Raw genomic sequence first — 27,549 nt, forward strand, 5'->3', positions numbered from 1 at the left:
AGCAGTTTAATCCCTATTTATGCTGGGATTTGCAAAAGGGCCTAAGGGAGATGGACACGCAACTCATACCGAACTTATTGATTTTTCAATGGATTTGGGCACCTAACTTTGTTAGGCTCCTTTGACATTCCCATCCTAAATAACTATTAGTTCTCTTTATTAAGGTGATTAAAATTACAGACACACATCATGGTAGCAACTCCCATGATTCCTGTTAAGATTCATTGGCTACAGCAGCGTTATCATTTTGGGCAACATTCCACTCTATTGTTCTGGTGTAATACCAGAGTAATGCCATTGAATTAAATAGAGTTGATCTGGATTCATACCAGTGTAACAGAGAAAAACTGGCTTTGTGCCTTTTTGGATCCCTTCTCTTTCTGCAGGTATTAGTACTCATTTGGAGCATGATCAGCTGAGTTCATCTGACCGCTTCAGAGTGGGGTCCATAGTAAGTCATGTAGGAAGGCATGAGTTTTTGCTCCAGGCTGGTGGTGAAATGTCCCTAAAACTCATTCTTTTAGATTCTGATGTAGAACTATTTTCCATGGATGATGAGCTGAGGGAGTATACCCAAATGCCACAACTTCAAAAGATGAAGAGATTTTTGTTTAATTGACTGGAGCACATTGTTTAATCAAATCATGGTATTACATTAAGTCTTTTGCTCCCGTATAGCATATATATTCTGTTGGACTATTAAAATTGAATTGGTTTTCAAAGCGGCAGATACTGTACAATATCTGCTATGGTTTTAATTCGATAGAAATTAAATGATATATAAAAATGATAGAAATGTAATTAGTGATAGAAAGACTAAACATATAACCAGGGGATATGGGATTGGATTGCTGTTCATATGACTATATAATAATCTTTTCAAAGCACCATATAAATCACTGATGGTGCCTCCTTATAAACTGACAAATACTCTGTCCTGTTTGGTTTTGATTCTCTCCATTCACCATTTTGCTTTTCCACCTTCCTCTTTGACATTCAGTTTTATGAGTGTTTTCCCCATCACAACTGGGATATTGTTTTGTTCGTTATGCTTGCTAATGCATTATTGTACTTAAGAGGGTAGAGTGAGAGGCAGACAATAGAAATTCTGTTTGACCCATGAGTGCAGTCCCAATGACAAGATGAAAGATTGATTATCAGCCTGCTGTCCAACTGATTTGTAACAAAGTCTTCTAACTGCAACTGTGTAAGACTGTACATGACTGCCCAAGATTACATCACAGAGTTTGAATATGAACTGTAAAATGATTGTGGGAAATTACTCTGTATTTCCTTGGGTGTGATACTGGAATATGTTTGGAAATCCATCAACCTCAAGTCCAAGTTTCATGCCAAGCAGATGGCAAAGTTTGAAGAGGATGACATCAATAATAAACAAGAGACTCTAATTCTGCTTCCCAGGCACAGAAAAAAATCTATTACTCAATGGTTCCTGACAACATTACTAAAAATTAATCTTCAACTTGAAAAATCATGGTCCATTCCTGAGTATCTCACCATATGAACAACATCATGTAGCGATCTAAGGAGAGTTATACCAGTTTGATGTGTACAAGAAATCTCTCTTAAACACGTAAAAAAATTGGTTCCAGAAAGGTTATCAATCCTGAATACGGAAGAGGAATAGAGTTTCCCTCTTCCTGTGCTACAAGAAATTCTAGGGGTGTTCAAAGAGGCAGTCAAAGGAAAAGCACAAAAATTGAACAAAGATAGGTCTCCAGATTGTGAAACAGAGTATGAATTTTTGAACGAGGTAAAATTGTTTGATCCCAAGAGATCACTGAAGCAACACTAAAGTCTGAGCCAGGAAGAGGTCACTTTTCCACAAAATCTTTATTTCAAACTACGTGACTAACAATGCACCATCCATTAAAGACCATATACTCTAGAAAAATGCCTGTGTCAAGACTGAATCCCCACGCTGTCACTCCGAGTGCAGGAAGTGGGGGCCCGCAAGGATTAAAAAAATTAATACTTGCCACTCCAGGCTTGTATTAAACTCCCAAGGTTACAGCTTCTCTCAGACCTTGGCTTGGTAAACTCTGCCATCACCCAAATGCAAAAACACCCCTTTGAACCTAGGAAGGTACACTTGGGAATTCCTCCCTGTGGGGTACCCTCAAGCCCTTTCACCCCCCTCCTCTCCAGGGAAGAGCTGAGAAAGAAAACAAAGGAAATTAGCTGTGGCTAATCAAACAACATATGCACCAACCTCTTAGGACACCAAAAATTCAATCCTGTTCTTAAAAAAAGGCAAAGTTTATTAAAAACAAAAATAAAGAAAATACATCTGGAACTTAGGCTTTTGCTAGATTTTAAAAGAGCAATTCCAAAAATCAACCACCCAAACTAGCTTTCTTGGGGGTTCAGCTTAAAGGTTACAAGCAAACAAAAGCATCAGGGGTTAGCCCAGAGGGGATCCACAAGCCAAAATAAGAAATAAACCTGATAACAGAACATTCCCTATCCAAATTATTTCTTCTAGGTATGGAAAATACTTTTTGATACCTGATTCAAACCTTACATAGCATTCCTGCTTATAGCATTGCTGCTCCGTCCCTGCAGCCCAGAGAACAACAGACAAAGGGGAAGTTTCTTTCCCAAATTTAAAAGTTCTAGCCTTCCCTCTGGCTCTTCTGGTCAGGTGCCCACTCCTTTTCTTTTACCTGTGGGCTTGTTAACTCTTTACAGGTAAAGCAAGCAGAGAACGGACACCAAAAGGGATTTTACAGCTAACTGGCTGGCTGGGTGTTTATAAACGGGAGCTCCCCCACTTCTTCAGTTATCCCAGCCTGTGACAGAGTTCCAAAGATGGCTAATATATTTACTCAAGTCACAATCTCTGCCAATGCAGACCAAAGCTTCAGCCTCTATATTCTCTGATTCATATTAAGGATTTTTCAGAGGGCAGCATCATTCGGGTGTTTATTTATGCTTCAGTGCAAATAAATAATACAAATTTAGTTATAGAATTTTACTTTAAGATTCATTTTTAGAATTATCGCAACTGGAGATTATTAGATGATTTCATAATTATTGCTGCCCCATAAAGCCATGTTCTTTGTCACAGAAATTAGACCTAAAGTACCACATAAGACATGAGGCACTGTAGGTAAATTTGGCCAAGAGAATAAATTTTGATGCAACAGAAACTCAAATTATGCAGTGTAACCGCCACCTCCCCCCAACAAGCAAAGAAATTAATTACAATTTTTATGAACATAGGCAGATGTCAATTTCCCATGAGCAATGGACATTATGCTGCTCACCACATATGAGTGGTGAATATTTTACCGTCAGCAAAAGGTATGCCTCTGCACATTATAACGAACAGAAGGATTTTTTAAAGAGTAAACTGTCATGAATGAAGTGTTTGAAATGGAGCAATACAAACTAGAACGCTAAAGGCATTAGAGAAGAATTAGATACATTTTCCAGAATTTATGATATACAATAGCTGAAAATGAATATTTAAAATACTACTTGATGTACATGTGGTAGCACATGACTGGTAGCAAATAAACTGGCCATTACTGGAAGACTAAAAATACAATGAATACTCACTTTCTGAGCTGTTGCACAGCAACAGTCAGCAGGAAATTAAAGATAATCTATTATATATGCTGAAAAAGCAATGGTAGAAGCTTCTGTTTCCCTCATCATAAATTTCCTGGCCTTTTAAAGTTGTTTATAATGGGTGAAGTAATGTTGAAGATAATTCTCCCTTAATTCAGAACACAATTAACTTCTTTTAAGAGAGCAAATTATATTTACAATGAAGTTATCTCATCTGGCCTAACAAATACATTCCAACACCATAGTATGGCTGAAGGTTTATATAGTATAAGCTCTGCATAATCAGTGGAGTTAAACTATAAACCACAGACTTTTGGAAACACTGATTATACTTAGACATGGCTGATGCTTCTATTGAACAATGATACACTCTTCCATTATCTTCTATACTTGACTATATTTGCTATCACAGAACCATGCCTCACAACTATCCCTTATTTCAAAGGATGGCCATCCCTGTTAGATCTAAGTTTGCCTCCTTCCAGCAAAGACTTATTGTTCTTTCTTTCATAGCACTGTATATTACTTAGATATGAAGTGCTGCACCATGAAACTGGAGTTATAGAAAATGTTATTTAAATGAAAAAGGGTTCTATATCATTTTAAAGCATCCTGCATTGCTGATATTTCTTGGGTCCTTCATTTTGGGTCTTCAGACCTCATTCAGTTGTTGCCAGGTGAAGAGAGATGAAGATATATTCAACAATGAACTCTTCACACAGAAGCCAAGTTTGAATTTGCTGTGCTAGTTTTACACATATTTCTGCAGTTTGTTCTTGCTCTCATAGGTAATACAATAAGGTTTCCATTCCCCAAAGATCTGGGCTGTTATCATGGTTACATATGGACATTCTTTGGTGACAAGAAGCGGTGCAGGAATCCCATGTTATTATTATTATTCATTTGTACCATGGCAATACCTTGGAGCCCTAGCAAGGGAACAGGACCCAAGTTGATAGGCCCTATATAGAACAAAAAGATGGTTCCTGTCTGCAAGAGCTCACAATCTAATTGCTGGGAGAGGCTTTGGAATTCATATGGTAGTGGAAAGCTAAGAGCATATGCAGGTGATAATCCCATGGAATGGAAAATTTGGTTCCAAAATAATGTTACAAATAAATTTTACAAGTTTGACAGGAAAAAGTGGTGACAGGTTTCAGAGTGGTAACCATGTTAGTCTGTATCAGCAAAAACAACGAGGAGTCCTTGTGGCACCTTAGAGGCTAACAAATTTATTTGGGCATAAGCTTTCGTGGGCTAAAACCCACTTCATCAGATGCATGGAGTGGAAAATACAGAAGCAGGTATAAATACCCAGCACCTGAAAAGATGGGAGTTGCCTTACCAAGTGGAGGGTCAGTGCTAATGAGCCAATCAATAAGCACTGACCCCCCACTTGGTAAGGCAACTCCCATCTTTTCAGGTGCTGGGTATTTATACCTGCCTCTGTATTTTCCACTCCATGCATCTGATGAAGTGGGTTTTAGATCACGAAAGCTTATGCCCAAATAAATTTGTTAGTCTCTAAGGAAAAAGTGGGTGTTTAAAAAAATGGTAACATTTTGGTGACTATGTTTGGAATAATTTTTATACATATTTACAGACCATATTTTACCCCGAGTTTTTGTGAGACATCCTAGTAATTATATAAAAAGTAATGGAATTTCTACATACAGAATCAGGATGGAATTTGGCCCTTATAATATGCAAGACATAGCCCATTTAGATAACAACATTTTAAAAGGTACGGTATCTTTGCCCCCAAAGTTTGATCAGCTCGACAGCATCCTTTTCATCTTCTATTACAACAGTACAAGAAGATTCCTGACAGGGTATATGGATTAAGATGTTTTCATTTCAACAATGAAGAGAAGATGGAGGGAAAAGAAAGAAAAACCCATGAAATTTGAGTGCCAATGGTGGAAATCAAAGGCTGATACAGACAGGATGAATCATAAGGCATTTTTCAAAGCCTATGCTAAATCTGGATTACAGGTCAAGCGAACCTTCCTACCAGACTCCACTTAAGGTGCCAAATCCCATTCCAAGGAGTCATCCAAGCTGGTAAACTGCTTCATCAATCCTGAGATGCAACAATCTACAACCAAACTGAGCACCAACTGCTGCAAAGAACTATCATCCTAATTTGCCTTCTCAAACAGTATCAATTCACTCCACCTATGTGCACCAACCAACAGCCTACCTGCAATCCCAAAGTTCAGGGTCGTCACTCATCAAGAAGTTCTGGACACCCTACAGGAGTTGCAACCCAAGATTTGTGAATCTGGTAATGTCCTTCCTGCCTTGTGAAAGACAGTCATGAACAAACTGCTGCCACTCTGATCAAAATAGTCTCATGGATCATTGACAGAAGTAATCTTCCCTTCCTCCTTTAAGCACATGATAGTTCAACTGACACTGAAAGAAACCTACCCCGGATACATCAGGTCTAGCCGAGTACCACCCAGTGTCAAACTTCCATTTCCTGAGAAAACTCTCAGAGACCACCAAAGGCCACCTACAAAAGCTTATCTAATTGCAACTAAAATTCTAGACATGACAATCTGGATTCAGGCCAGGACATGGAACTGAAACTGCCTTAGTGAAACTGATGGATGATCTCCTCCCATCAATGGATAGAGGGCAAACATCTATTCTCGTCCCCCTGGACCTCTCTGAATCATTCAACAGTGTTGACCCTGAGGTGCTACTGTCTCACCTGAAAGAGGTGACGGGGTCTAGGGTAATGCAGTAAAATGCTCTGTGTCCTTCCTGGAGGTATTCACCCAAAAAGGTAAATTCACCTCCACAACTAGATCCCTGTCTTATGAAGTCCAACAAGGATCAATTCTCTCTGGTCCTTTTCAACATCCACACAAAGCCACTAGGTAAACTGGTCAGATGACACCCAGCACTCCCTATGCTTTATACCATATATGATCATACCACTACCACCAACATAGTCCAGTGTTTGGAGGAGATCAGCTCATGGAGGTAGGACAGCTGCTGAAGATGAACTAGAGCAAGTCAGAGGTGATGCTGAGACAGAAAAAAACATTTTGACGAGTTTGTGGTGCAGTTTCTTTGGGTTGAAGGAACACAGCCCATCAATTGGTCAATTCACCACAGAGTTTAGGAGTCCTCTTAGATTCCTTGCTTACCTCCACCCTCACATAGCAACATTCTTGAGAAACATCTTTTGCCATCTCCAGTTGGCTACGTTACCATGCCCCATCCTGGCAGATGATGATCTGGCCTCATACCTTTGTCACCTCTCAGCTGGACTCAGCGATACACCTGGGCATGAAGCCTTCAGTGCTTAGGAAATTCCAGCTAGTACAGTACACTTCAGTGAGTCTCCTCAGCCACACACAGTATCGCAAGCACATCAAACCTCTCCTCCACTCCCTACACTGGCTTCCCATAGAATTTCAAATCAAGTTCAAGGGCTCGATCCTTATGCTCAAGGCATTACATGCCCTGGGCCCAGGATAATTAAAAGAGGATGTAAAGCTCTGGAATGAAGACCATAGTTGACATCGACACTCCTCTGGCATAATGGAACTCTCCACAAGAAATTTGAAGCTTGTTTGTGTGGGAGATAGAACTTTCCTGGAGTCTGGTCCAAGACTATAGAATGAATTCCCCCAGGAACTAAGAATCATCACAAACATTAACACCTTCCATCCCAAGTGCAAGGCACATTTCTTTGATCTTGCCTTCTCTAACATAAATGCATAGCAAAGGGTATATTTATAAGCAACAACAACAACAAAAAACCCAACAAACTAAAGGAAAAAGCCCTACCAATGCAAGATACTCCATTGCACATGCTTCTCCCCCTGAAGAGAGGATGAGAGAACACACATGTAAAAATGTTATTTATGTTGCTTTTAATGCACTACTGGAAGGCACTCAGTTACTACAATGATGAGTGTGCTATAACAACCTATATTTAGTGCCCTACCAAATTCATGGTCCATTTTGGTCAATTTCACAGTCATAAGATTTTAAAAATAATAAATTTCATGATTCCAGCTATTTAAATTTGAAATTTCATGGTGTTGTAATTGTAGGGGTCCTGACCCAAAAAGGAGTTGGGGGGGAGGGGCGGGTTGCAAGGTTATTGTAGCGGGGGTCGCAGTACTGCTACCCTTACTTCTGCACTGCTGCTGGCGGCGGCGACACTGCCTTCAGAGCTAGGTAGTTGGAGAGCGGCGGCTGCTGGTTGGGAGCCCAGCTCTGAAGGCAGAGCCGCCAGCAGTAGTGCAGAAGTAAGGATGGCATGCAGGAGCGTAGCTAGAGGGGTGCAGGGGAAGCAGCCGCTTCCCCTCAGCACATTTTCCAAAAGCGGCACCTTTCTGCACAGCCAGCACTGGGCTCCGGACTCGGAGTCCAGAGCCGGGTTTTGCATGCGGCCGCCGGCTTGCTCTCGGCTCCGCACTGCCCCCCCCTCCCAGCGCCAGCCCTGCTCGCTCGCTGGCTCCGGGGCTGCAGGCAGCTTCAGCTCGTTGCCTGGCTCCCCAGGGATGAGAGGAGGAGGAGGAGGCAGCTCCCGGCAGATCTACCTCCCCTTAAGCAGGTCAGAACTGCTGCTTCTGAATCATTCCCCACTCCCGTCCAATCTCCTGTGCACCAGCTTCCCAGCCATATCTGAATGCAGTTCTGTTTGCACCATACCTGCTCTACCCAGCAACCTCCCCCTACTCCTCCAGCCCTGACCTGCTTAAGGGGAGGTAGATCTGCCGGGAGCCTCCTCCCGCTCTCATCAGTAACGTAGCTGGGGGGGGTGCAGGGGAAGCCCCCTTTAAGCGCCGGGAGGGAGCTGCCCTGTCTGTGGCTGCGCTGGGCGCTCCCCTCCCCTTGGCCCCGCCGGTCCCCGGGGTTGGAACCAGCAGCAGCAGCAGCCGCCGCGGAGGCGCAGGCCGGGTCCGAGGAGCGGCACCGCGCGGTGCCAAGCACATGGCCTGCCGGGGACTCCAGCTGCGTCCTGCCGGCTCCTTCCAGTGCCCCGAGCTCGCCCCTGCTGCCCTGAGTTCGGGGCCCCCGGGGGCCCGCAGCAAGTCAGGTTGGTCTCCCTCCTTCCCCGTCCACGCGGAGGAGCCATGGGGGGGGAGGGCCCACAAGGGCGGCACGGCCGTAGGAGCCATGGGGGGGGGGAACACGGCGCGGACAGAGGAGGAGCCAAGGGGGCGTGGCCAGAGGAGGAGCCAAGGGGGGGTGCCTTTTTAATGTTTGCTCCCCCTGCTCTTAGAACCTGGCTACGCCACTGACGGCATGGTATGGTATTGTCACCCTTACTTCTGTGGGACTGCCCACAGAGCTGGGCTCTACGTCAACAGCCACCACTCTCCGGCCACCCAGCTCTGAAGGCAGCAACACAGAAGTAAGGATGTCATGGTATGATATGGTATGATATTGCCACCCTTACTTCTGCGCTGTTGCTGGTGGGGCGTTGCCTTCAGAGCTGGGTGCCCAGCCAACATCTGCCACTCTCTTGCAGCCCAGCTCTGAAGGCAGTGCAGAAGTCAGGGTGGCAATACTGCGACCTCCCTAAAATAACCTTGTGACCACCCCCCCTGCAACTCCCTTTTAGGTCAGGACCCCCAATTTGAGAAATGCTGGTCTCCCCTGTGAAATCTGTATAGTATAGGGTAAAGCACACAAAAGAACAGATTTCACAGGGGGAGACCAGATTTCACGGTCCGTGATGTGTTTTTCATGGCCGTGAATTTGGTAGGGCGCTACCTATACAGAATAGAATAGCTCAGCTCAATGTTGACTTCCCAAGAAATAAAGAGATACATCACTCCTTTAATGCTCATCTTGAATATTCCAAAAAGAGAAAATAAAAAATATATTCAAAACAAGACGGATGTGTTTAGAAGTCTCAAAACTCTGAAGCTTTAGAGTTCTTCATAATGTTAAAAGAGTGTTGCTTCTCTCACCTGGTAAACATACTAATTCTGTTGTCTGACAAATGAAAAGATTTTTTCTAGAAAAGAGCCAAGCCAATATCGGGCTGTTCAGACACTAATCAGCAGGCCAAGTATTTTTGTAACTGTTACCTTTGAACCTCGTGGATAAAATATTTCTGGAAAATACAGTTACACGTTAGAATCAAAAGAGCTTCATTGGTTGGTGCTATAACTTTAACCTAGATGAGTTATCTTCTTAAGGACAGCACTACCTGGAATAATGTGAACACATCCTTGACCCCTGCCACTTAGGAGGAGCTCATAGATAGGGTAAGTTTTAAGGAAATGCTCAGAGGTATTTGGAAGATGTGCATGTGTCTGACTATCTCATCTGCAATATGAACATGAAATGAGATCCTTTAATTCTCTATCTGTTTAGCAAAGGAAGTAAAAGTATTTTTTCATGCAGATAATAAATCAAACTAGAAACATGCTGGAGTTTAAAGACAGAGTATTAAATCAAAATCAATACAATCTAGTAAGAAATCTCCAGTAGTCAAACACACAAAATCTTTCTAGTAAGACAGAACTAAGCAATGACTCATTGCTATCAACGTTCTGATATAGATTTTGTGCTTGAACATTCAATAAACAGAGATACTGAATTTACTCATGCTAAATGTGGTTGCTTCCTAATACAAACCAAAACATCAAGTATACTTTGGTAGTACTGCAAATGAAATGCTTTTGTAGCAGTTCCCTAAGAAATTATATTTCACTTTAATTTAAGGAAAAAATGCCACAGGTGTGACAAGCACTCATTTGACAGTCACTATAACAAGCTATGCAATATCTGATGAGTTTCCCCCTAGCCACAAAGCTTGTTACTCTGTCAAAGAAAGCTATTAGGTTGGTTTGACACAATTTGTTCTTGACAAATCCATGCTGTTACTTATCACCTTATTATATTCTAGATGTTTGCAAATTGATTGCTTAATTATTTGCTCCATTATCTTTCCGGGTACTGAAGTTAAACTGACCAGTCTGTAATTCCCAGGGTTGTTCTTATTTCCCTTTTTTATTGATGGGCACTATATTTGCCCTTTTCCAGGCCTTAGGAATCTCTCCAGTCTTCCATGACTTTTCAAAGATAATCGCTTATGGCTCAGATATCTCCTCAGTCAGCTCCTTGAGTATTCTAGGATGCATTTTATCAGGTGCTGGTGACCTGAAGACCTCTAACTTAAGTAATTTTTAACATGTTCTTTCCCTGTTTTAGTCTCTGATTCTACCTCATTTTCACTAGCATTCGCTAAATTAGTTGTCCAATTGCTCCTAACTTTTTTGGTGAAAAACAAAGTTTGAAACAAAAAATTCATTTAGCAATTCTGCCATTTCCACATTTTCTGTTACTGTTCCTCCCCATCCCCCCGCAATTGAATAACAGGTCTACACTGTCCTTGGGTTTCCTCTTGCTTCTAATATATTTCTAGAATGTTTTCTTGTACCCTTCGTGTCTTTAGCTAGTTTAATCTCATTTTGTGCCTTGCCTTTTCTAATTTTGTCCTTACATACTTGTGATGTTTATATTTATCGTTTGTAATTTGACCGAGTTTTCACTTTCTGTAAGCTTCTTGAGTTTCAGATCATTGAAGATCTCCTGGTTAAGCCAGGGTGGTCTCTTGCCATACTTCCTATCTTTCCTACGCAGTGAGATAGTTTGCTGTTGTGCCCTTAATAGTGTCTCTTCGAAAAACTGCCAACCCTCTTGAACTGTTTTTCCCCTTAGACTTGCTTACCACGGGATCTTACCTACCAACTCCCTGAGTTTGCTGAAGTCTGCTTTCTTGAAATCCATTATCTTTATTGTGTTGTTTTCCCTCCTGTGTTCCTTAGAATCATGACCTCTACCATTTCATGACCACTTTCACCTAAGCTGCCTTCCACTTCAAATTCTCAACCAGTTCCTCCCTGTGTGTCAAAATCAAATCTAGAACAGCCTCTCCACTAGTAGCTTTCTTCACCTTCTGAAATAAAATATTTGTCTCCACGTGCCCCGGTTTCCCACAGGCCCAACATGCCCACGGCCTCCGTGTTTGCTTCACGGGGGGGTTCTCTTGGGCTCCTCCTCTCCATTCTCCGGGTGGGACCTCCGTTCCCCTTAAAGTGTCCCTGTTGCCCACAGGCAAAACATTGTCTATGCCCAGACACCAGCCTCCTGCCCCTGGTGCTTGGTTTGGACAGTCTATGGGCCCTCTCCCGCAGCAGCTTAAACACCCACCATTGCAGCTAGGCAAGCTGGGTCATACAGGCTCTCAAGTAGTCCGACCCCATGGTCTCCACTCTCACTGTCTCTCAGTTTCTCAAAACGTCTCTGGTACAGGCAATAGTCCTACAGTCTTGTCTCTCCCCCTTGTATCAGGGGTGACTGTATGCCTGCATTCCCCACCTCAACTTGTTGGATAATCTGTGCCCTGCTATATTATTTTCCCAACAGATGTCTGAGTAGTTGAAGTCCCTCATCACCACTAAGTCCTGTGCTTTGTTAGTTGTTTAAAAAAAGTCCCATCCACCCCTTCTTCCTTGTTAGGTGGTCTGCAGTAGACCACTACCATGACATCACCCGTGTTTTTTACACCTTTTATCCTTACCCAGAGACTTTCAACAAATCTGTCTCCTATTTCCATCTCAACCTCAGTCCAAGTATATACATTTTTAATATTTAAGGCAACTCCCTTTTTTCCCTGCTTGTCCTTCCTGAGCAAGCTGTACCCTACTATACCAATATTCCAATCATGTGTATTATCCCATGAAGTCTCTGGGATGTCAACTATGTCATAGTTGTGTTTATTAACTAGCATTTCAAGTTCTTCCTGCTTATTCCCCATACTTCTTGCAATAATATACAGACATCTAAGATACTGATTTGACACCCCCCCCCCTTGTTATCTCTTGTCTCTCCCTTATCCCTGCTATAACGGTCCATGCTCCCCCCAGATTCTGACCTTTCTCCCAGCTCTCCATGTTTTTGACTTACCTTCTCATAAACAAACTAGGGAAATACAACCTAGATAGAGCTATTATAAGGTGGGTGCATAACTGGTTGGAAAACCATTCACAGAGAGTAGTTATCAGTGGTTTGCAGTCAAGCTGGAAGGGCATATCGAGTGGGGTCCTGCAGGGATCAGTTCTGGGTCCAATTCTGTACAATATCTTCATCAATTATTTAGATAATGGCATAGAGAGTACACTTCTAAAGTTTGCAGACAATACCAAGCTGTGAGGGGTTACAAGTCCTTTGGAGGATAGCATAATTCAAAATGATCTGGACAAACTGGAGAAATGGTCTGAAGTAAATAGGATGAAATTCAAGAAGGACACATGCAAAGTACACCACTTAGGAAGGAACAATCAGTTGCAAACATACAAAATGGGAAGAGACTGCCTAGGAAAGAGTACTGCAGAAAGGGATCTGGGGGTCATAGTGGATTGCAAGCTAAATATGAGTCAACAGTGTAACACTGTTGCAAAAAAAGCAAACATCATTCTGGGATATATTAGCAGGAGTGTTGTAAGCAAGACATGAAAAGTAATTCTTCCACTCTACTCCACGCTGATTAGATCTCAACTGGAGTATTGTGTCCAGTTCTGGGCACCACATTTCAGGAAAGATGTGGACAAATTGGAGAAAGTCCAGAGAAGAGCAACAAAAATGATTAAACATCTAAAAAACATGACCTATGGGGGAAGACTGAAAAAAATGGGTTTGTTTAGTTTGGAGAAGAGAAGACAGAGGGGACATGATAACAGTTTCCAAATACATAAAAGGTTGTTACAAGGAGGAGGGAGAAAAATTGTTCTTAACCTCTGAGAATAGGACAAGAAGCAATGGACTTAAATGGCAAGGGAGGTTTAGGTTGGACATTAGGAAAAACTTCCTGTCAGGGTGGTTAATTACTGGAATAAATTGCCTAGGGAGGTCGTGGAATCTCCATCATTGGAGATTTTTAAGAGCAGGTTAGACAAACACCTGTCAGGAATGGTCTACATAATACTTAGTCCTGCCATGAGTGCAGAGGACTGGACTAGATGATCTCTCATGGTCCCTTCCAGTCCTATGGTTCTATGTTTTCCAGATAGGGAAACTGAGGCACGGTGAGAGAGACTTGCCCAGGGTCACAAAGGAAATCTGAGACGGAGCCATGATCTGAACCTAGATCCCATGCTTTAACTATAAATCTATCCTTCCTCCTGACATCAAATTTTACTCCACACTCTGCAAATATAACATCTAAATAATATAGAATAAAACTAAACCATAACTTGTATAATCTTTAGAAATATGTAAAAATATCTGTTACAGATTTATCAGGTAGAGAATTTGATTTATAAGGAAAAATTCGAATAGTTGAAGTTCAGACTTTGGTATTCTAACTCACACTGAGTAGAACCTTATCTCTGTGAGTAGTGCCATTGTTGTCAGTAGGATGTCTCATGGAGTAAGATACTATTCAGTCTGAATAAAGGTGTCAACAGGACTTACCACAGAGTACAGCAATAGCCAGTGAGAGCAAAGGTGGCAGAATCAGGCACTAAAAAGGTATGGCTTTGGCCAAAATATAATTAAGAGGAGACCGTTGGAGTGGAAACTATCTGCAGATGTTAGAAGGGTGCAAACACTAAGACATGAATTGTTTAGGGCGGCATAAGGGGATGGAGATAATGGCATTAATTTAAAGAAAAGAAAACTCAGAATGAGTACCAGGAAAACTCTTTTACCTGTGATATCATTTAGTTCATGTTACAGCCTGCCTCAGTGGTAGAAACTCCATCGATTAAGTCATTTAAAACTGGACTTGTGGAAGTACCACAAAAATATACTGTAGGAATGAAATCCTGCAGAGCCAGGGGCATGTACTTTAGGACCGAAGGCAATATGTCTCTTCAATTTCTAATATTATGGATTCTATGGCCAGAAGTTGTTCAACTGATGTAATAATAATTATTCTATTTCAACAGTTACAAACGGACAAAAATGATTTATTTAAAAAAAAAAAATGTACTACTGTGCCTATATTACTACTACATCAAAACCAGATTCTATATTATTTGTAATGGCATAATTGAAACCTAGCTGATATTTATTTTAAGAGTATATTTCTGACAGAATAAAAATATTTTAATAGGCAGCACAACAGATATTTTGGGAAGGTTTGCAGATCTTACTTCTGCTGTATCTATTTCCTCTCTTACCTAGATGAGCTATAATTTTTTAAAAAGCCGAGGTATTAAATGTCAAACCTGCACAATGCAGCCTTTAACAAACCAGAAATCTGGTATAAAAGTTAAAAGTGCAGTTTTTAAAGAATTTTTTTTACTTATGCCAGGTGATAGTCACTGGATTCAAAGGAAACAAGAGCCCTCCAATGATTCACTATTTCTAAATGCTAATGTTGCCACAATAACATTGTCCTAAAGACTCGAGAAGATGCTGTGGATTTTCATAGCTGTGCTGAAGGTGTATGAGCTTTGAATGGGAGTGAGGTAGTTAAAATAACAACATGAAGCAACTGTATGTGTGCTGATATTTGGTGGTCCTGAACTGGAACACTATCTAGTGGTGCAAAAACCAAGCCATCCGGAGTATTTCATTTTGATTTACAAATGTCTTGGATAGAAAGCAGAATTAAAAAAAAAAAAAAAAAAGAAGTTCTGTATGTCTAGACAATTTTTACTTTTCAGTTTGACATTTGCTACTTTGCTTCTGCAGATGCCAAAATCTATACGCTTCTAGACTTAAAAGATTAAAGACATGGGTTTTAGTTCACTGGTTAAACTGTTACTGTATCACTTTAACCCTTTAAAAAGTGACAGTTTGCACTATCCCCAGTTTTTAAAAGATTTGCAAGGGTTTCTATTACCAACCCTGAAAGTATTTTCAGGGGATTTAATAACTCAGCAGTGAGAGAAAAAAAATTCTCTGAGTTAACAACATGACCTACATTGGCTCTGGATCAAACGAATTTACAAAATTTGAAAAAAAACCTGTTTACCCATCTCTCATCCCCAGTTCAAGTTGGCATTAGCTCTGAATATTATATAAGAGGCCTGAAGAATTCTATGGAACCTTAAGACTTATTTCTGAGGTACAAACTATTGAGTTCTGGGGCCTAGTTTTCATTTTCCTACAGCATGAAAGCAATTTCATGTCATTTACACATTTTGAGGAACACCTGAATACTTAAAAATTATCAAATAAACTATACACTGAAATAATTCAATGTTATCATTCTCTTCTTTCCTCTTCTGCTGTCACTCCCTTCCTTCCCCCTGTCCTAGTATCACTTTTTTCAGCCTAATGGGAAATGCTCTCCTGAAAACTCCTGCCTTAAATAGCCAATAAATAAAATTACTTATTTCTCTATATTTAAATGAGGGCAACATTTGCTCTAATTTATTCCAACTCTGAGTAAAATTCACACTTCCCAGCAGCTCAAAGCCAGGGTAAACAGGCCCTTTTTTTGGCTAAATTAAACTGGGGTGGAGTCATTCCTACCTCCTCCCCTGAGCCAGAGTGCCTGTGTAGCTGGCCCAATAAATAAAATAAATAATAATAATAATATTGCAATTTGCAATAATAAACGCGAATATCACCTATGGTCCTGTACACTGAAGCAGTACTAACCGGAAGGCTTTATATTATGGAGATGCCAGTCATGGATCCATAATGAAAGCCGAGTTGAGTTTTGCATCTAAAGCAGGGATCCAACCTTTTTGTTCTATATGAAGAATATATTGTATCCTCCCCAAAATTACCGTGTACACAATGATTTATCTGGGAATTTACAGGAAATCCATCAGTTTATGAGCTAAAATTAATTTTAAAATTGGGTCCTTCAAGAAATGTAGCATGGGTACCAAACCTTTTCTTGTCCTGAATGATCTCAATAACAGAATTACACAGACTCTCAAAAAGTGTCCATGTAGATCGAACTCATTGAAATCTCAGGCATGCACTGCATTTGAAGAAATTTAGTTGTAATTATCCTAACTTATTAGCTATTTTTGTTTCTGACTGTCATTATTACAATAAAATGTTGACAGGTCAACAGCTCAGGTCACTCTCAGCTGCAGCTATTGTGGCATCAGAGGCAACAACCAACCAATGCTTTCCCTCTACAGCAGTGTTTCCCCAAACTGGGGACGCCGCTTGTTTAGGGAAAGCCCCTGGCAGGCCGGGCCGGTTTGTTTACCTGCCACGTCCGCAGGTTCGGCTGATCGCGGCTCCCACTGGCCGCGGTTCGCTGCTCCAGGCCAATGGAGGCTGCGGGAAGTGGCACGGGCCGAGGGATGTACTGGCCGCCGCTTCCAGCAGCTCCCATTGGCTTGGAGCAGCGAACTGCGGCCAGTGGGAGCCGCGATCGGCCGGACCTGCGGACGCGGCAGGTAAACAAACCAGCCTGGCCTGCCAGGGGCTTTCCTTAAACAAGCGGCGTCCCAAGTTTGGGAAACACTGCTCTACAGCAAACTGAAGTAGCTAGTTCTTCCTATTCAATTCTGCTACAGATCTATTGGTTGTAATGGGTCAGTGGTATCAGAAACTCGAGTGAATAAATGTGTCAAGCCTGGGCCAGGCACGTTACTTGGCCCAACTGTCACTGCTTCTTAAAGGTATGCTATGCTGAAAACCTGTGTTACAAGAGAATTAAGGCTGAGAGTAATTTAAGAGTAAAAATATTATATATAAAAACAGTTATAACTAATTAAAGTTATAATTACACAAAATAATTACAAATCCAAGAAATTCAGAGTTAAACTTAAAAGAAATCCAAACATGCTAAGGCTCCTGCACAACCTTAAATAAGCTCTCTAGTGACGGGCAAAATATTAGGGGGGGAGGAATGAATGTGTCTTTAAAAATCAGCTTGCTCTAAAATGCATTGACTATAATTGCATAGTAGCACCACAGGGCACAGTTAATATCGTTCAGGTGCTCTGTTGCCAGTGTTGTCATGGCTCATCAAGTTATATTTTAACATACTGCCATGCGTAGGGTGGCATATCTCCCTATGCTGAATACAGGACACCTGGTAAAATTACTCATATTCAAGCGAGTTAAACGGCAATCGATCAGAACTATGCAGTACAAACGTTCAAATTAACATCAAGTTGACTGAGCCCCCATTAAAAAGAAATACTGTGTAACTGGATTATTTTTATTTACCTTCTTAGCTTTAAGGCTTTAGGGTTCACAAGGGGAGAGGTGGCACACACCCACCCACACACCCACACCCCTTTGTCACACAGGGTGGGTGACCGACCAACCCGACCCTCCCTGCCCTACACTGTCCACCCTCCATGCCTAGCTGGGCCACCGGGATGAACCTGCCTCTCTGGTACCTGGCGCCGCATCTTTCCAAGGCAATGCATGTGTGTGTGTGGAGGGGGGGGAGTGTAAGAGAAGTCACATGCCCCTACCCAGATTTCTGCCAGGGTTCACACAAGAATGTGGCCAGCAGCACCATTTCAGCACTGTGCAGGACAGAAGGGATGGGAACTGCTTCCAGCTATGGGGGTGGAGGGATGGGGGAGGGGGAGGGATGACCTGGCCCATGTCTTTGCAGAGCTCATCCCTTCCCCCCACCCCCACTGCCTGTAGGTTAGGGGCAGGAATAGGCTGGAAATCGCTCCTCCACCTCCCCTCAGCCACTCCAGAGCTTAGCTGAGGGGTGGAGAGGATGCCCCATGCCAGTGCTTTGCGAGGCTTTGGAACACGCAGGGCTTGGCTCCTCCTGGCCAGCGCCCTGGGCCGGAGGGTCTTGGGCTTTCCCAGGGCGCTGGCCCAGCCAGAGGCAGTGGGGGAAGGAAGGAGCCTGCCAGCCAGGCTGCTGGTGAGCTGAGCGCTCCGACCAGGGGCTGGTTCTCCGCACAGCGCTGGGAGCTGGACGCGCCTCGGCGGGGGTGGGGGAGATATGGAGGAGCAGCAGAGCTGAGGGGGTGAAGGGGCAAAGCAGGGAGAGGACAGCGAGAGGGAGAGCAAGTAAAAGGGCCGATGGGTGGGCAGCAGAGGCAACATGTAACCGGCCGCCGCCTGGCGCCTACCCGCACTCACTGGCCACTGCAGCTTGCAGCCAGCACCGTCTGGAAACGGGATGGGGGGGCGGGGTTCTGCTGGCCAAGACCCGGCACAGAGTGGGGGCTGTGTTGACGGACTGGTAGGGAGAGCGGCCCAGCCCGGCATGCTGCAGCTTCACCCCGCCACCAGCCTCACATACCCACCCCCCCATCGCTGCCCAGTGGACACCCCACTCACCGCCAGTGGGTGGGCAGCTGGCAAGCAGGGATCCAACCAGTAGCAGGACCACCCAGTACTGGTGGGGGAGATGCAAAAAATACAGGACAATTTGCACATTTTTAAGAAAAAGTCAGGACACCTGCAGGAGGGCTTAAATACAGGACTATCCCTTTCCAATTGGGACATCTGGTCACCCTAGCCATGCACAATCTTGCAAAGTCTTACTTGCATAAGTATTCCCTACTGTATGACTTCAATGGGGCTACATGCTTAAGTATGATTAAGGATCCACGATAGTGCCCCAAAATGACTATTCTCTGTTAAGTACCATGCATATTATGATGCCATTATTTAATAATAAATAATATTTAGTATTTCTTTTATGTCCATCTCCTCCACACTATCAGCCTTGACAGTCTCGTTTATCCATTTCAGCCACAACTATCTTTGCACTTACTATCATGCCCCTTTCTAAATGAAATATCCTGCCTGAATTAGTCCATAAAACCAATACCAGGTCCTCCTCCTAATCTCTCACCAATACTTACTTATACTACGACATATGCAAGAAACTAGTAATCTAATAAGGCATTAGGTTGAGGGCCATTTGGGCATAGTTGATACTAATTATAGAAAAAAAAAGACTGTACATTTTCTCTCTCTCCTCCCACCCTCTTTTTTGCTTGTCCATGAAGATTATAAAGATTGTGGGGGCAGGAATTATTTATCTACATATATGGAAAGTCCCTAGAGCATGGTGAATGCTACCATAATAGATCATATAAATTATAATAGCCATAATAATTATCAAAGAAATAGAAATAGCAAAGGAACTTATCTAATGCACTGGATCAATTATATGCATTTTATATTTTGAAAATGCAAAAATTTCTTTCAAGAACCTTAAAGATCTGACAAAAGCCCTATAAGTCAGAGTTAAAACTGTCAGTTGATGTGCACAATTGTATCTTTTCTTTAAAAAATAGTATGACTGAAGGATGAAGTGTTAGCATTAATTCTGAGTTTCCTGGGGCTTTCTTTGTTTTAAGTCAGATGCTCAGCTTTACTGGTGTCTTGTATTTAATTGTAGTACTACTGTTTATTCAAGTGGTAGTAGCACATTCTATGATAAATTAAATGGGCATTTATCAAAGATAACCTGCCAGTTATAAATGTCAAACATAAGCACTGTAAGACAAATATAAATAGTCTATCTAGAGTTTACATTTATCTTATTTCAAATCTTTGGATAATCAACATTTGTACAACAGTGTTCACATTTGAATTATTGAAGAATATTTTCTGAAAGAGGAAGAGACAGTAGGTTACATCATTTATTTTTCATTAATGTTACCGCAAAAAGAAAATATTAAAAATGCTATTTCCTATATAATATTGGAGAAGAAGAAGAAGAAAGTAGCATGTTATTTAGGGTTGTAAACCTTGAATCCAAGGTTTGGATTCAAGGTTTAAAGTTACTTAAGTTAGCAAGTGCAACAAAATTTCATAGAAGGCATAATACGATAGCGGTAGTCAGTCTAACTCTCAAAAATAAAATTCACATGTAGCACAATACATAATGGACCCACTGAGAACACTACCCTGACAGCAATATAAGTATTACAAACATTTGATAATAAACCCCTCCCACCTCCCTTTGACCCATAAGGAAAAGATGGGCCTTGCAGCACGCCAAAGGTTAACAAAGTTGGGTAGAGCCTTACTGGTAAAAAAGTCCAGCCATCAGCCCCCCTCTCTTTTATACCAGCGAAGCATTCTTACATTCTTTATGTTAATACGACAAAGATAGAAAGGATACTCACAGTTAAAACCAGGTTCAATATTGTTTCCAGCTTCAAGGCTGTTTATTGTGATTTGGAAGATGATGTGCAGTAGCAGGAATGATAGACTGATGAAACACAAGGATTTTAATAACCGTCCTGTATGTCCTAGAAGACAAAATATTGAGATGTACATAGTTGGGAGAAGTTCCAAAAAGAGTCAAAGTAGTGTTTAAAATTATCCAAGCATAGAAATGTTGTAAAAGTCTGGTAAATGGAAAAGGTTTCTAAATAGAACCAGTTACCACCCACTAGTTATGAATGTTACTTCGAGGGTTTCTGTCACTCATACCACAGTATACAGCACGATTATAACAAATGTTCAAATATGGCACTTCAGTTATAAGAACCCTCGATTATAACTCATACAATATTTTCCTCAAATGTTTTTTTAGAAATTATCTAGAATCTCCAGATATCAGTCTTAACTCAATGAAGAAAATTTTCAATATTTCTATCACCTAATCATCTGACATAGACACTGATAATTGGGGGATTACTGAATAAACTAATTATGCCAATGAGCAAATGATAGATTTGAAGTAAGGGATGAATTTCACTTTCTAGGGGGGTTGGATAAACCAGGTTTACTGTATTTAAAATATATTTTTTTCTTTCTAATGCAAAACTTAGAACTAAAAAAGATGACAAAAGTTAATTGCATATGTGTAGAACTGAACTGCTCTGAAAGGAGACAGATGGAGTTAAAATTCTGAGGTAATACAGAGCATTTTTAAATAAGATAGGGAAGATTTTTCTTGTCCTCATATATGCTTTACTTATCCATAATTAACCACTTTTACAATGACAATCCCTAAATTAAACTGCAGTTTAACTGTTTTAATTAATCCACAGTTCTTCTGTGTAAAAGCTCAATTGACTTTAATGGAAGTTGTATGCTCCATAAAAAGGGGTATAAACGCTGTAGAAAGCCACAATGATAGTTTATATAGAGTCCATGAGTCCAGAGTCCATGTTGAGAATGAAATAGAATACTGTTTACTAGATTTGTTAGTGACCTGCACTACACTAGTTTATAGAGGAAGCAGCATAAAAACACAGCCAACAGTGGACTGAAATAAGAATCCACTAAGTACCGTAAATTAAACAAAATATAAGACAAACCTGGAATATTTCCAGAAGTGAAATCAAACAAAATATAGAGATTTCTAGCTTTAGAGTTAGATTTTTATCTCATTTATATCAGTGTAATTTCTTAGGTTTCAGCAGAGGTACATCTATAAAAGTTAGGGCAGAATTTGGCTCAGAACTGGCTCCAGAAACTAAGAAAAATGGGTACCTTTTCCAAGTGGTATGCAATTCCCACTGGGACCAGGGGGGCTAAAACCTGGCACACATCTGTGGAAATTTACCCCAACATGTCTAGGCACTACGTTAGTAAGTTGCTCCACAATTTTAGGACTGGAGAGTTTAGCAGGCTTCTGGGAATAGGTGTTTTCCCCACTGACCAATTCAGCGGAAAGCTGGTCAGGATGCAGAGACTTCATTAGAATCCTTCTCTCCAACCTAGGTGCAAAACTAAACTGGATTAAACAGGGCCAAAAACTCTCCACACATGGCCAAGGAAGCAATTTTTTATTGTTCAAAGGTAATCCAGCCAAGAGCTGGATTAATGATGACATGTCACCTGAACCACAGGCATGTAACTTTACAAATAACCATTTGAATGTGCCCGACTGGGACTCCTGCCCTCAACAAACATATGCATCTCTTGGCTGTCTACATCACAATTGTCTGCAAGGGTGGAATGTGCTCACTCGTTTGGTACTCAGAACATTTTCACTGGAGAATAAAGTGTTAATGGTGTTATATTTAGAGCAGGGGTAGGCAACCTATGGAACGCGTGCCAAAGGCGGCAGGCGAGCTGATTTTCAGTGGCACTCACACTGCCCGGGTCCTGGCCACCAGTCTGGGGGGCTCTGCATTTTAATTTAATTTTAAATGAAGCTTCTTAAACATTGTAAAAACCTTATTTACTTTACATACAACAATAGTTTAGTTATATATTATAGACTTATAGAAAGAGACCTTCTAAAAACGTTCAAATGTATTACTGGCACGAGAAACCTTAAATTAGAGTGAATAAATGAAGATTCGGCACACCAATGCTGAAAGGTTGCCGATCCCTGATTTAGAGGGTAATCAGCATTGTACCACATGTGTTCTCTTCTGATGGCCCTCCTTTGAGACAGCACTGCCACACTGGGGTCACAGTCACTATTAAATACAATCACAACTTTTAGCATTTGTATGACCCAGCAAGGGCTTTTTCCTAAGAAACTGCAAAGGAAACAGAGGATGATAAGATGACCAATAGTCAGTAATAGCTGTTTCAAGAAAGTTCACTTATTGGCCATGCTATTGTATGGGCATGCCTCACAACTCTGTAAACCATAGCCTCTTATGGATGTGCTGAACAGTGCAGGCCACTACCTTGGCCTGACTGTTAATATACTGAGAATTTTCCATGCTCCCTCCTTTTCTTTTAATGGCTTAACAGATAGCAAAAGTCAGACTGAACTTTTAATGTTGAAAAGTGCCATATAAAACTGCAAAGAGTTAGTATTCATAGGGTGGCAAAGCAAGCTGACTGGGCCAATAGTGTATCTGTACAGTGAACTGTGATGACACCATGAAGGGGGGGGGGAGAAAGGGGGAAAAATCAAAAGTGTTTAAAAAAATCAGTTTAGTCTGGGACCACAAACAGTAGAATTCTTTAATCATAATCATATGGTTATTGCATGGTGTCATTACAGAGAAGAGTTAAGGGTTTTGGGGGCCCTAACTGGAGGAATCCTATACCTTACAATTTGATTTCTTTTAAATTTAACCTTAATTCTGATTTTCCTGAGTTTATACCACTTGGTTTCAGGATAACTACAACATCTCTGTATTGCATTTTACCCTAAATTACTGATTTGCACTTTCAACTTTAGCTCCTTTGTTAACAGTTTTTGTGTGGGAATTATCAGACTTTTATGTTTACAGAAAAGTATTTTACCTGGTTACAGCAGAATTAACAAAAAAATACAAGTCACTATTTATGCAATCTTTGCTAATATGTTGAAGTATATAAAATATGTGGTGTTAATGTTTCATATATAATTATCTCCTGAAATGGTTTCTAATTAATGGCTTTATACGTGTCTTATGAAATATGGGTGGAATTTTCTAAAGTGCTTAGAGTTGGCTCACCACTCCTCCCATAGAAGTCAAAGGGCATTTGGCCATTGACCTCAAATGAGAGCAAAATTAGGCCAAAGATGAATAATTTTGAAAATCCCATACCTAATGCACACAGAACGGGGGGTGGGGGTGGGGGTGGGGAAGAACCTTTCCAGAAGGCAAAATGTTTTTAGGCTAGCTTCTAAATAGGGTTTTTCAGATGTGAGACTTCAGCTGCCAGTGAGACTCACAGTGCCTCTATATCACATTTAACCTTACAATGAAAGCAAAATAAAGAAAAAAAAGGTCTCTCACCACTATGTTTAAAATTGGAGTTTACCTCCCCCCAAAGTTTCAGCAGTGCTAAAAACTGGAAGTTTGGTTCCGGCTAATTGAAAGTATAAAGAAAAAAATCAGAGGGGTAGCCGTGTTAGTCGGGATCTGTAAAAAGCGACAAAGAGTCCTGTGGCACCTTATAGACTAACAGACGTCTGTTAGTCTATAAGGTGCCACAGGACTCTGTCACTTTTTAAAGAAAAAATGTTACTGAATTTTGCATGAAAATCTGTCATTTTCATGACGAGTATTAAAATTAGATACATATACATATGTACACAAAAGGTTAAATACATAATATAAACTTTGACCCACCTACTTTATCCATCTTCTGCTTGACAGGAAAGCCATCTATTTTAGTAGGTATAGTTAATAATACTATTGGCTACAAAGTTCCTGTCAATTCTTTTCTTGAATTCACTAATATGTTCTGCTTTTATGATCCTCTAGTCTATATTCTGATGATCCCGGGAGAAGCAGGAACTAATCAGATATCAGTTCTAAACAAAGACTAAGATAATTTTTTCAAGGTGCTGAACGTTCTAGCCCAATCCAATAAAGCACTTATGCATGTACCTAACTTTAAGTACACAAGTAGTCCCACTGAATGGGACTACAACCAAGCACATTTAATTTTTTTGCTGTATTGTGCCTGAGTGTACATTGTAGGATCAAGTGCTAAGGAGGCTAAGGCACCCAATTACTGCTGAAAGTCAATGGGACTTAGGATCCTAAGTCCCTTAGGATCCTTTGAAAACCCTAGCATTATACATTACAGTCTTCTAAGTTGTTGTGTAATCTTCGCATGTATTAAGAGTTGATGTAAAGAGCTGCAGAGTGGAAGCCATTTTCACTGCCCAACAACAAATTTCATTGATCCTACAAAACCTAGTAACTATGTTACGTATTCTTGAGTGCCATCTACTTACCTATTAAGTGTTTACATATACACAGATATGGAGCTCTCTTGTAATAATGTTAAACATTAAACATCTCCTGCATTCCACCTGTCAAGGCTGCTTCCCCACTCTGAACTTTAGGGTACAGATGTGGGGGCCTGCATGAAAACTTCTAAGCTTAACTACCAACTTAGATCTGGTCCGCTGCCACCACTCCCAATGTGCTAATTCCCTTCCCTGGGTAGCCTTGAGAGACTCTTCACCAATTCCCTGGTGAATACAGATCCAAACCCCTTGGATCTTAAAACAAGGAGAAATTAACCATCCCCCCTCCTTTCTCCCACCAACTCCTGGTGGATCAAGATCCAACCCCCTTGGATCTTAAAACAAGGAAAATCAATCAGGTTCTTAAAAGAAGGCTTTTAATTAAAGAAAAAGGTAAAAATCATCTCTGTAAAATCAGGATGGGAAATAACTTTACAGGGTAATCAAACTTAAAGAGCCCAGAGGACCCCTCTCTAGCCTTAGGTTCAAAGTTACAGCAAACAGAGATAAACACTCTAGCAAAAAGGTACATTTACAAGTTGAGAAAACAAAGATAAAACTAACACGCCTTGCCTGGCTGTTTACTTACAAATTTGAAATATGAGAGACTTGTTCAGAAAGATTTGGAGAGCCTGGATTGATGTCTGGTCCCTCTTAGTCCCAAGAGTGAACTCCCCCAAACAAAGAGCACAAACAAAAGCCTTCCCCCCACCAAGATTTGAAAGTATCATGTCCCCTTATTGGTCCTTTGGGTCAGGTGTCCGCCAGGTTACCTGAGCTTCTTAACCCTTTACAGGTAAAAGGATTTTGTAGTCTCTGGCCAGGAGGGATTTTATAGTGTTGTACACAGGAGGGCTGTTACCCTTCCCTTTATAGTTATGACACCACCCCAGAGATAACTCATAAGTAAAGTGACGACTGTGTGTACAGGATAGTTTTGAACAGCTCATTGGGAACATTTAGGTACAAAGAGACTCTTGAATTGTTTGATATGTGTGTCTCTCTGGACATTTCCCTTGCTCTGCAGGATTGTTTAACCAGGTTGTAATTTGCACAGTGTTTGATATGTTTTGAATAAATAGAGATACAAAGATTGTGTTAATAGCACTAATACAGGGTTGGTCATCTCTGGAGTGGTGGATTACAACAAGGCAAAGGCTATGAATAAAGAAAAGGGGAACACAATAGTTTGAAAGGATTTTATTTAGAATAAAATTTGATAGTGGTGTGCTTTCTATACTGTATATTTATACAATGGCAAACCATTAATCCATAGATTACAATAATTATACATTGGCACAAAACCTGAAAAAAGATTACTTCCATTCAGTGAGCCTTAAATATGCTTCCTAAGTAGGACCCATGCCAATAAAATGCTTAAATCATCCTGTAGCTGCCAGTGTTTTCTTTTTTTTGTTTTTGTTTCCCCCCCACCAAAGAAAAATTTACTTTCTTCCTTCTTGCAAATAGTATATTTTTTTCTGCTACATTGTAAGCATTCCATTACACTGCAGCCTGTCTAACTTTAGATAAAGATTAATACTATATATAAAATCTATTTAATACATTTTAAGAATTCTTTGCACTTCGACACTATCTTCTACCCAAGGAATTTGCTTGTAGTACAGTCAAGGTAGATGACTGCGCTAAGCATCACAAAAAACACCAACTGGCTAACTTGCTGGAAGTCTCAGCAAGAGGCAAGAAATGAATGAGAATTAATGAACGCCACTGTCTATGCCATACTTCATGGGACCAAGCCCCACAAAATTTACATCTACATCCAATAGCTTCAGAGTTCAAGGTTGTATCTTAGAGAGAGGGATCCAAGGTGTGAAGGTCAAATCTACATCCTAACTTCCCCAATACTACAAGAATTTTCAGATCCAGTGCTTCCACTCCAAATGTCCCCCAAGTTTGAGGGATTTTGATCTGATTTTTGGGTTCATTTCTATCTCTAGTGTGAGTTAAGGGCCCAATCAAGAACTCTGATTATTACTGTGCCCTAGTATAAAAGAAAAATGTTAACAGAAGGAATGTTAAAACAATGTATAAATCCCATTTTGATCAAATTTTAAGCAAAATATTACATTATAATAAAATGCTGTCTAGCCTTTCTTAACATCACAAAAAAATACAAGAATTTGCAATAGCTCATATGTCATTAAAAACATGTTTATCAACACATTTTTAACTTTACCTTCTGTAAACAAATTCACTATTGTTTATTTCTATGTAAAACACAGATGCTCATCTGCCTGTATTTCTTTTCTCTCTCTCATTCAAATGTTAACAGGTATGTATGATTACGTTTACAGGACTGTAAAATGGACTTGGGTAAACCTGACAGTCAAAAGAGTTGTGTAATTTAAAGTAACCTGATTTAGAAATGAAAACAGAAAAGACCTACCTAGAAAAATAAATGCCTACTT

At 40.8% G+C, this 27,549-nt stretch overlaps 1 protein-coding gene across 1 annotated transcript in view; it reads right to left on the reverse strand.

Annotated features, from left to right (window-relative positions):
- Nucleotides 1–27,549, reverse strand: part of PIEZO2 (piezo type mechanosensitive ion channel component 2) — a 364,496-nt gene that overhangs the window by 276,711 nt on the left and 60,236 nt on the right. Inside the window, 1 exon segment of the mRNA XM_065398323.1 lies at nucleotides 20,634–20,759. Coding sequence (XP_065254395.1) covers nucleotides 20,634–20,759 — 126 coding nt within the window.

Source organism: Emys orbicularis, chromosome 2 (genome assembly GCF_028017835.1).
Source record: "Emys orbicularis isolate rEmyOrb1 chromosome 2, rEmyOrb1.hap1, whole genome shotgun sequence".
Lineage (NCBI taxonomy): Eukaryota > Metazoa > Chordata > Testudines > Emydidae > Emys > Emys orbicularis.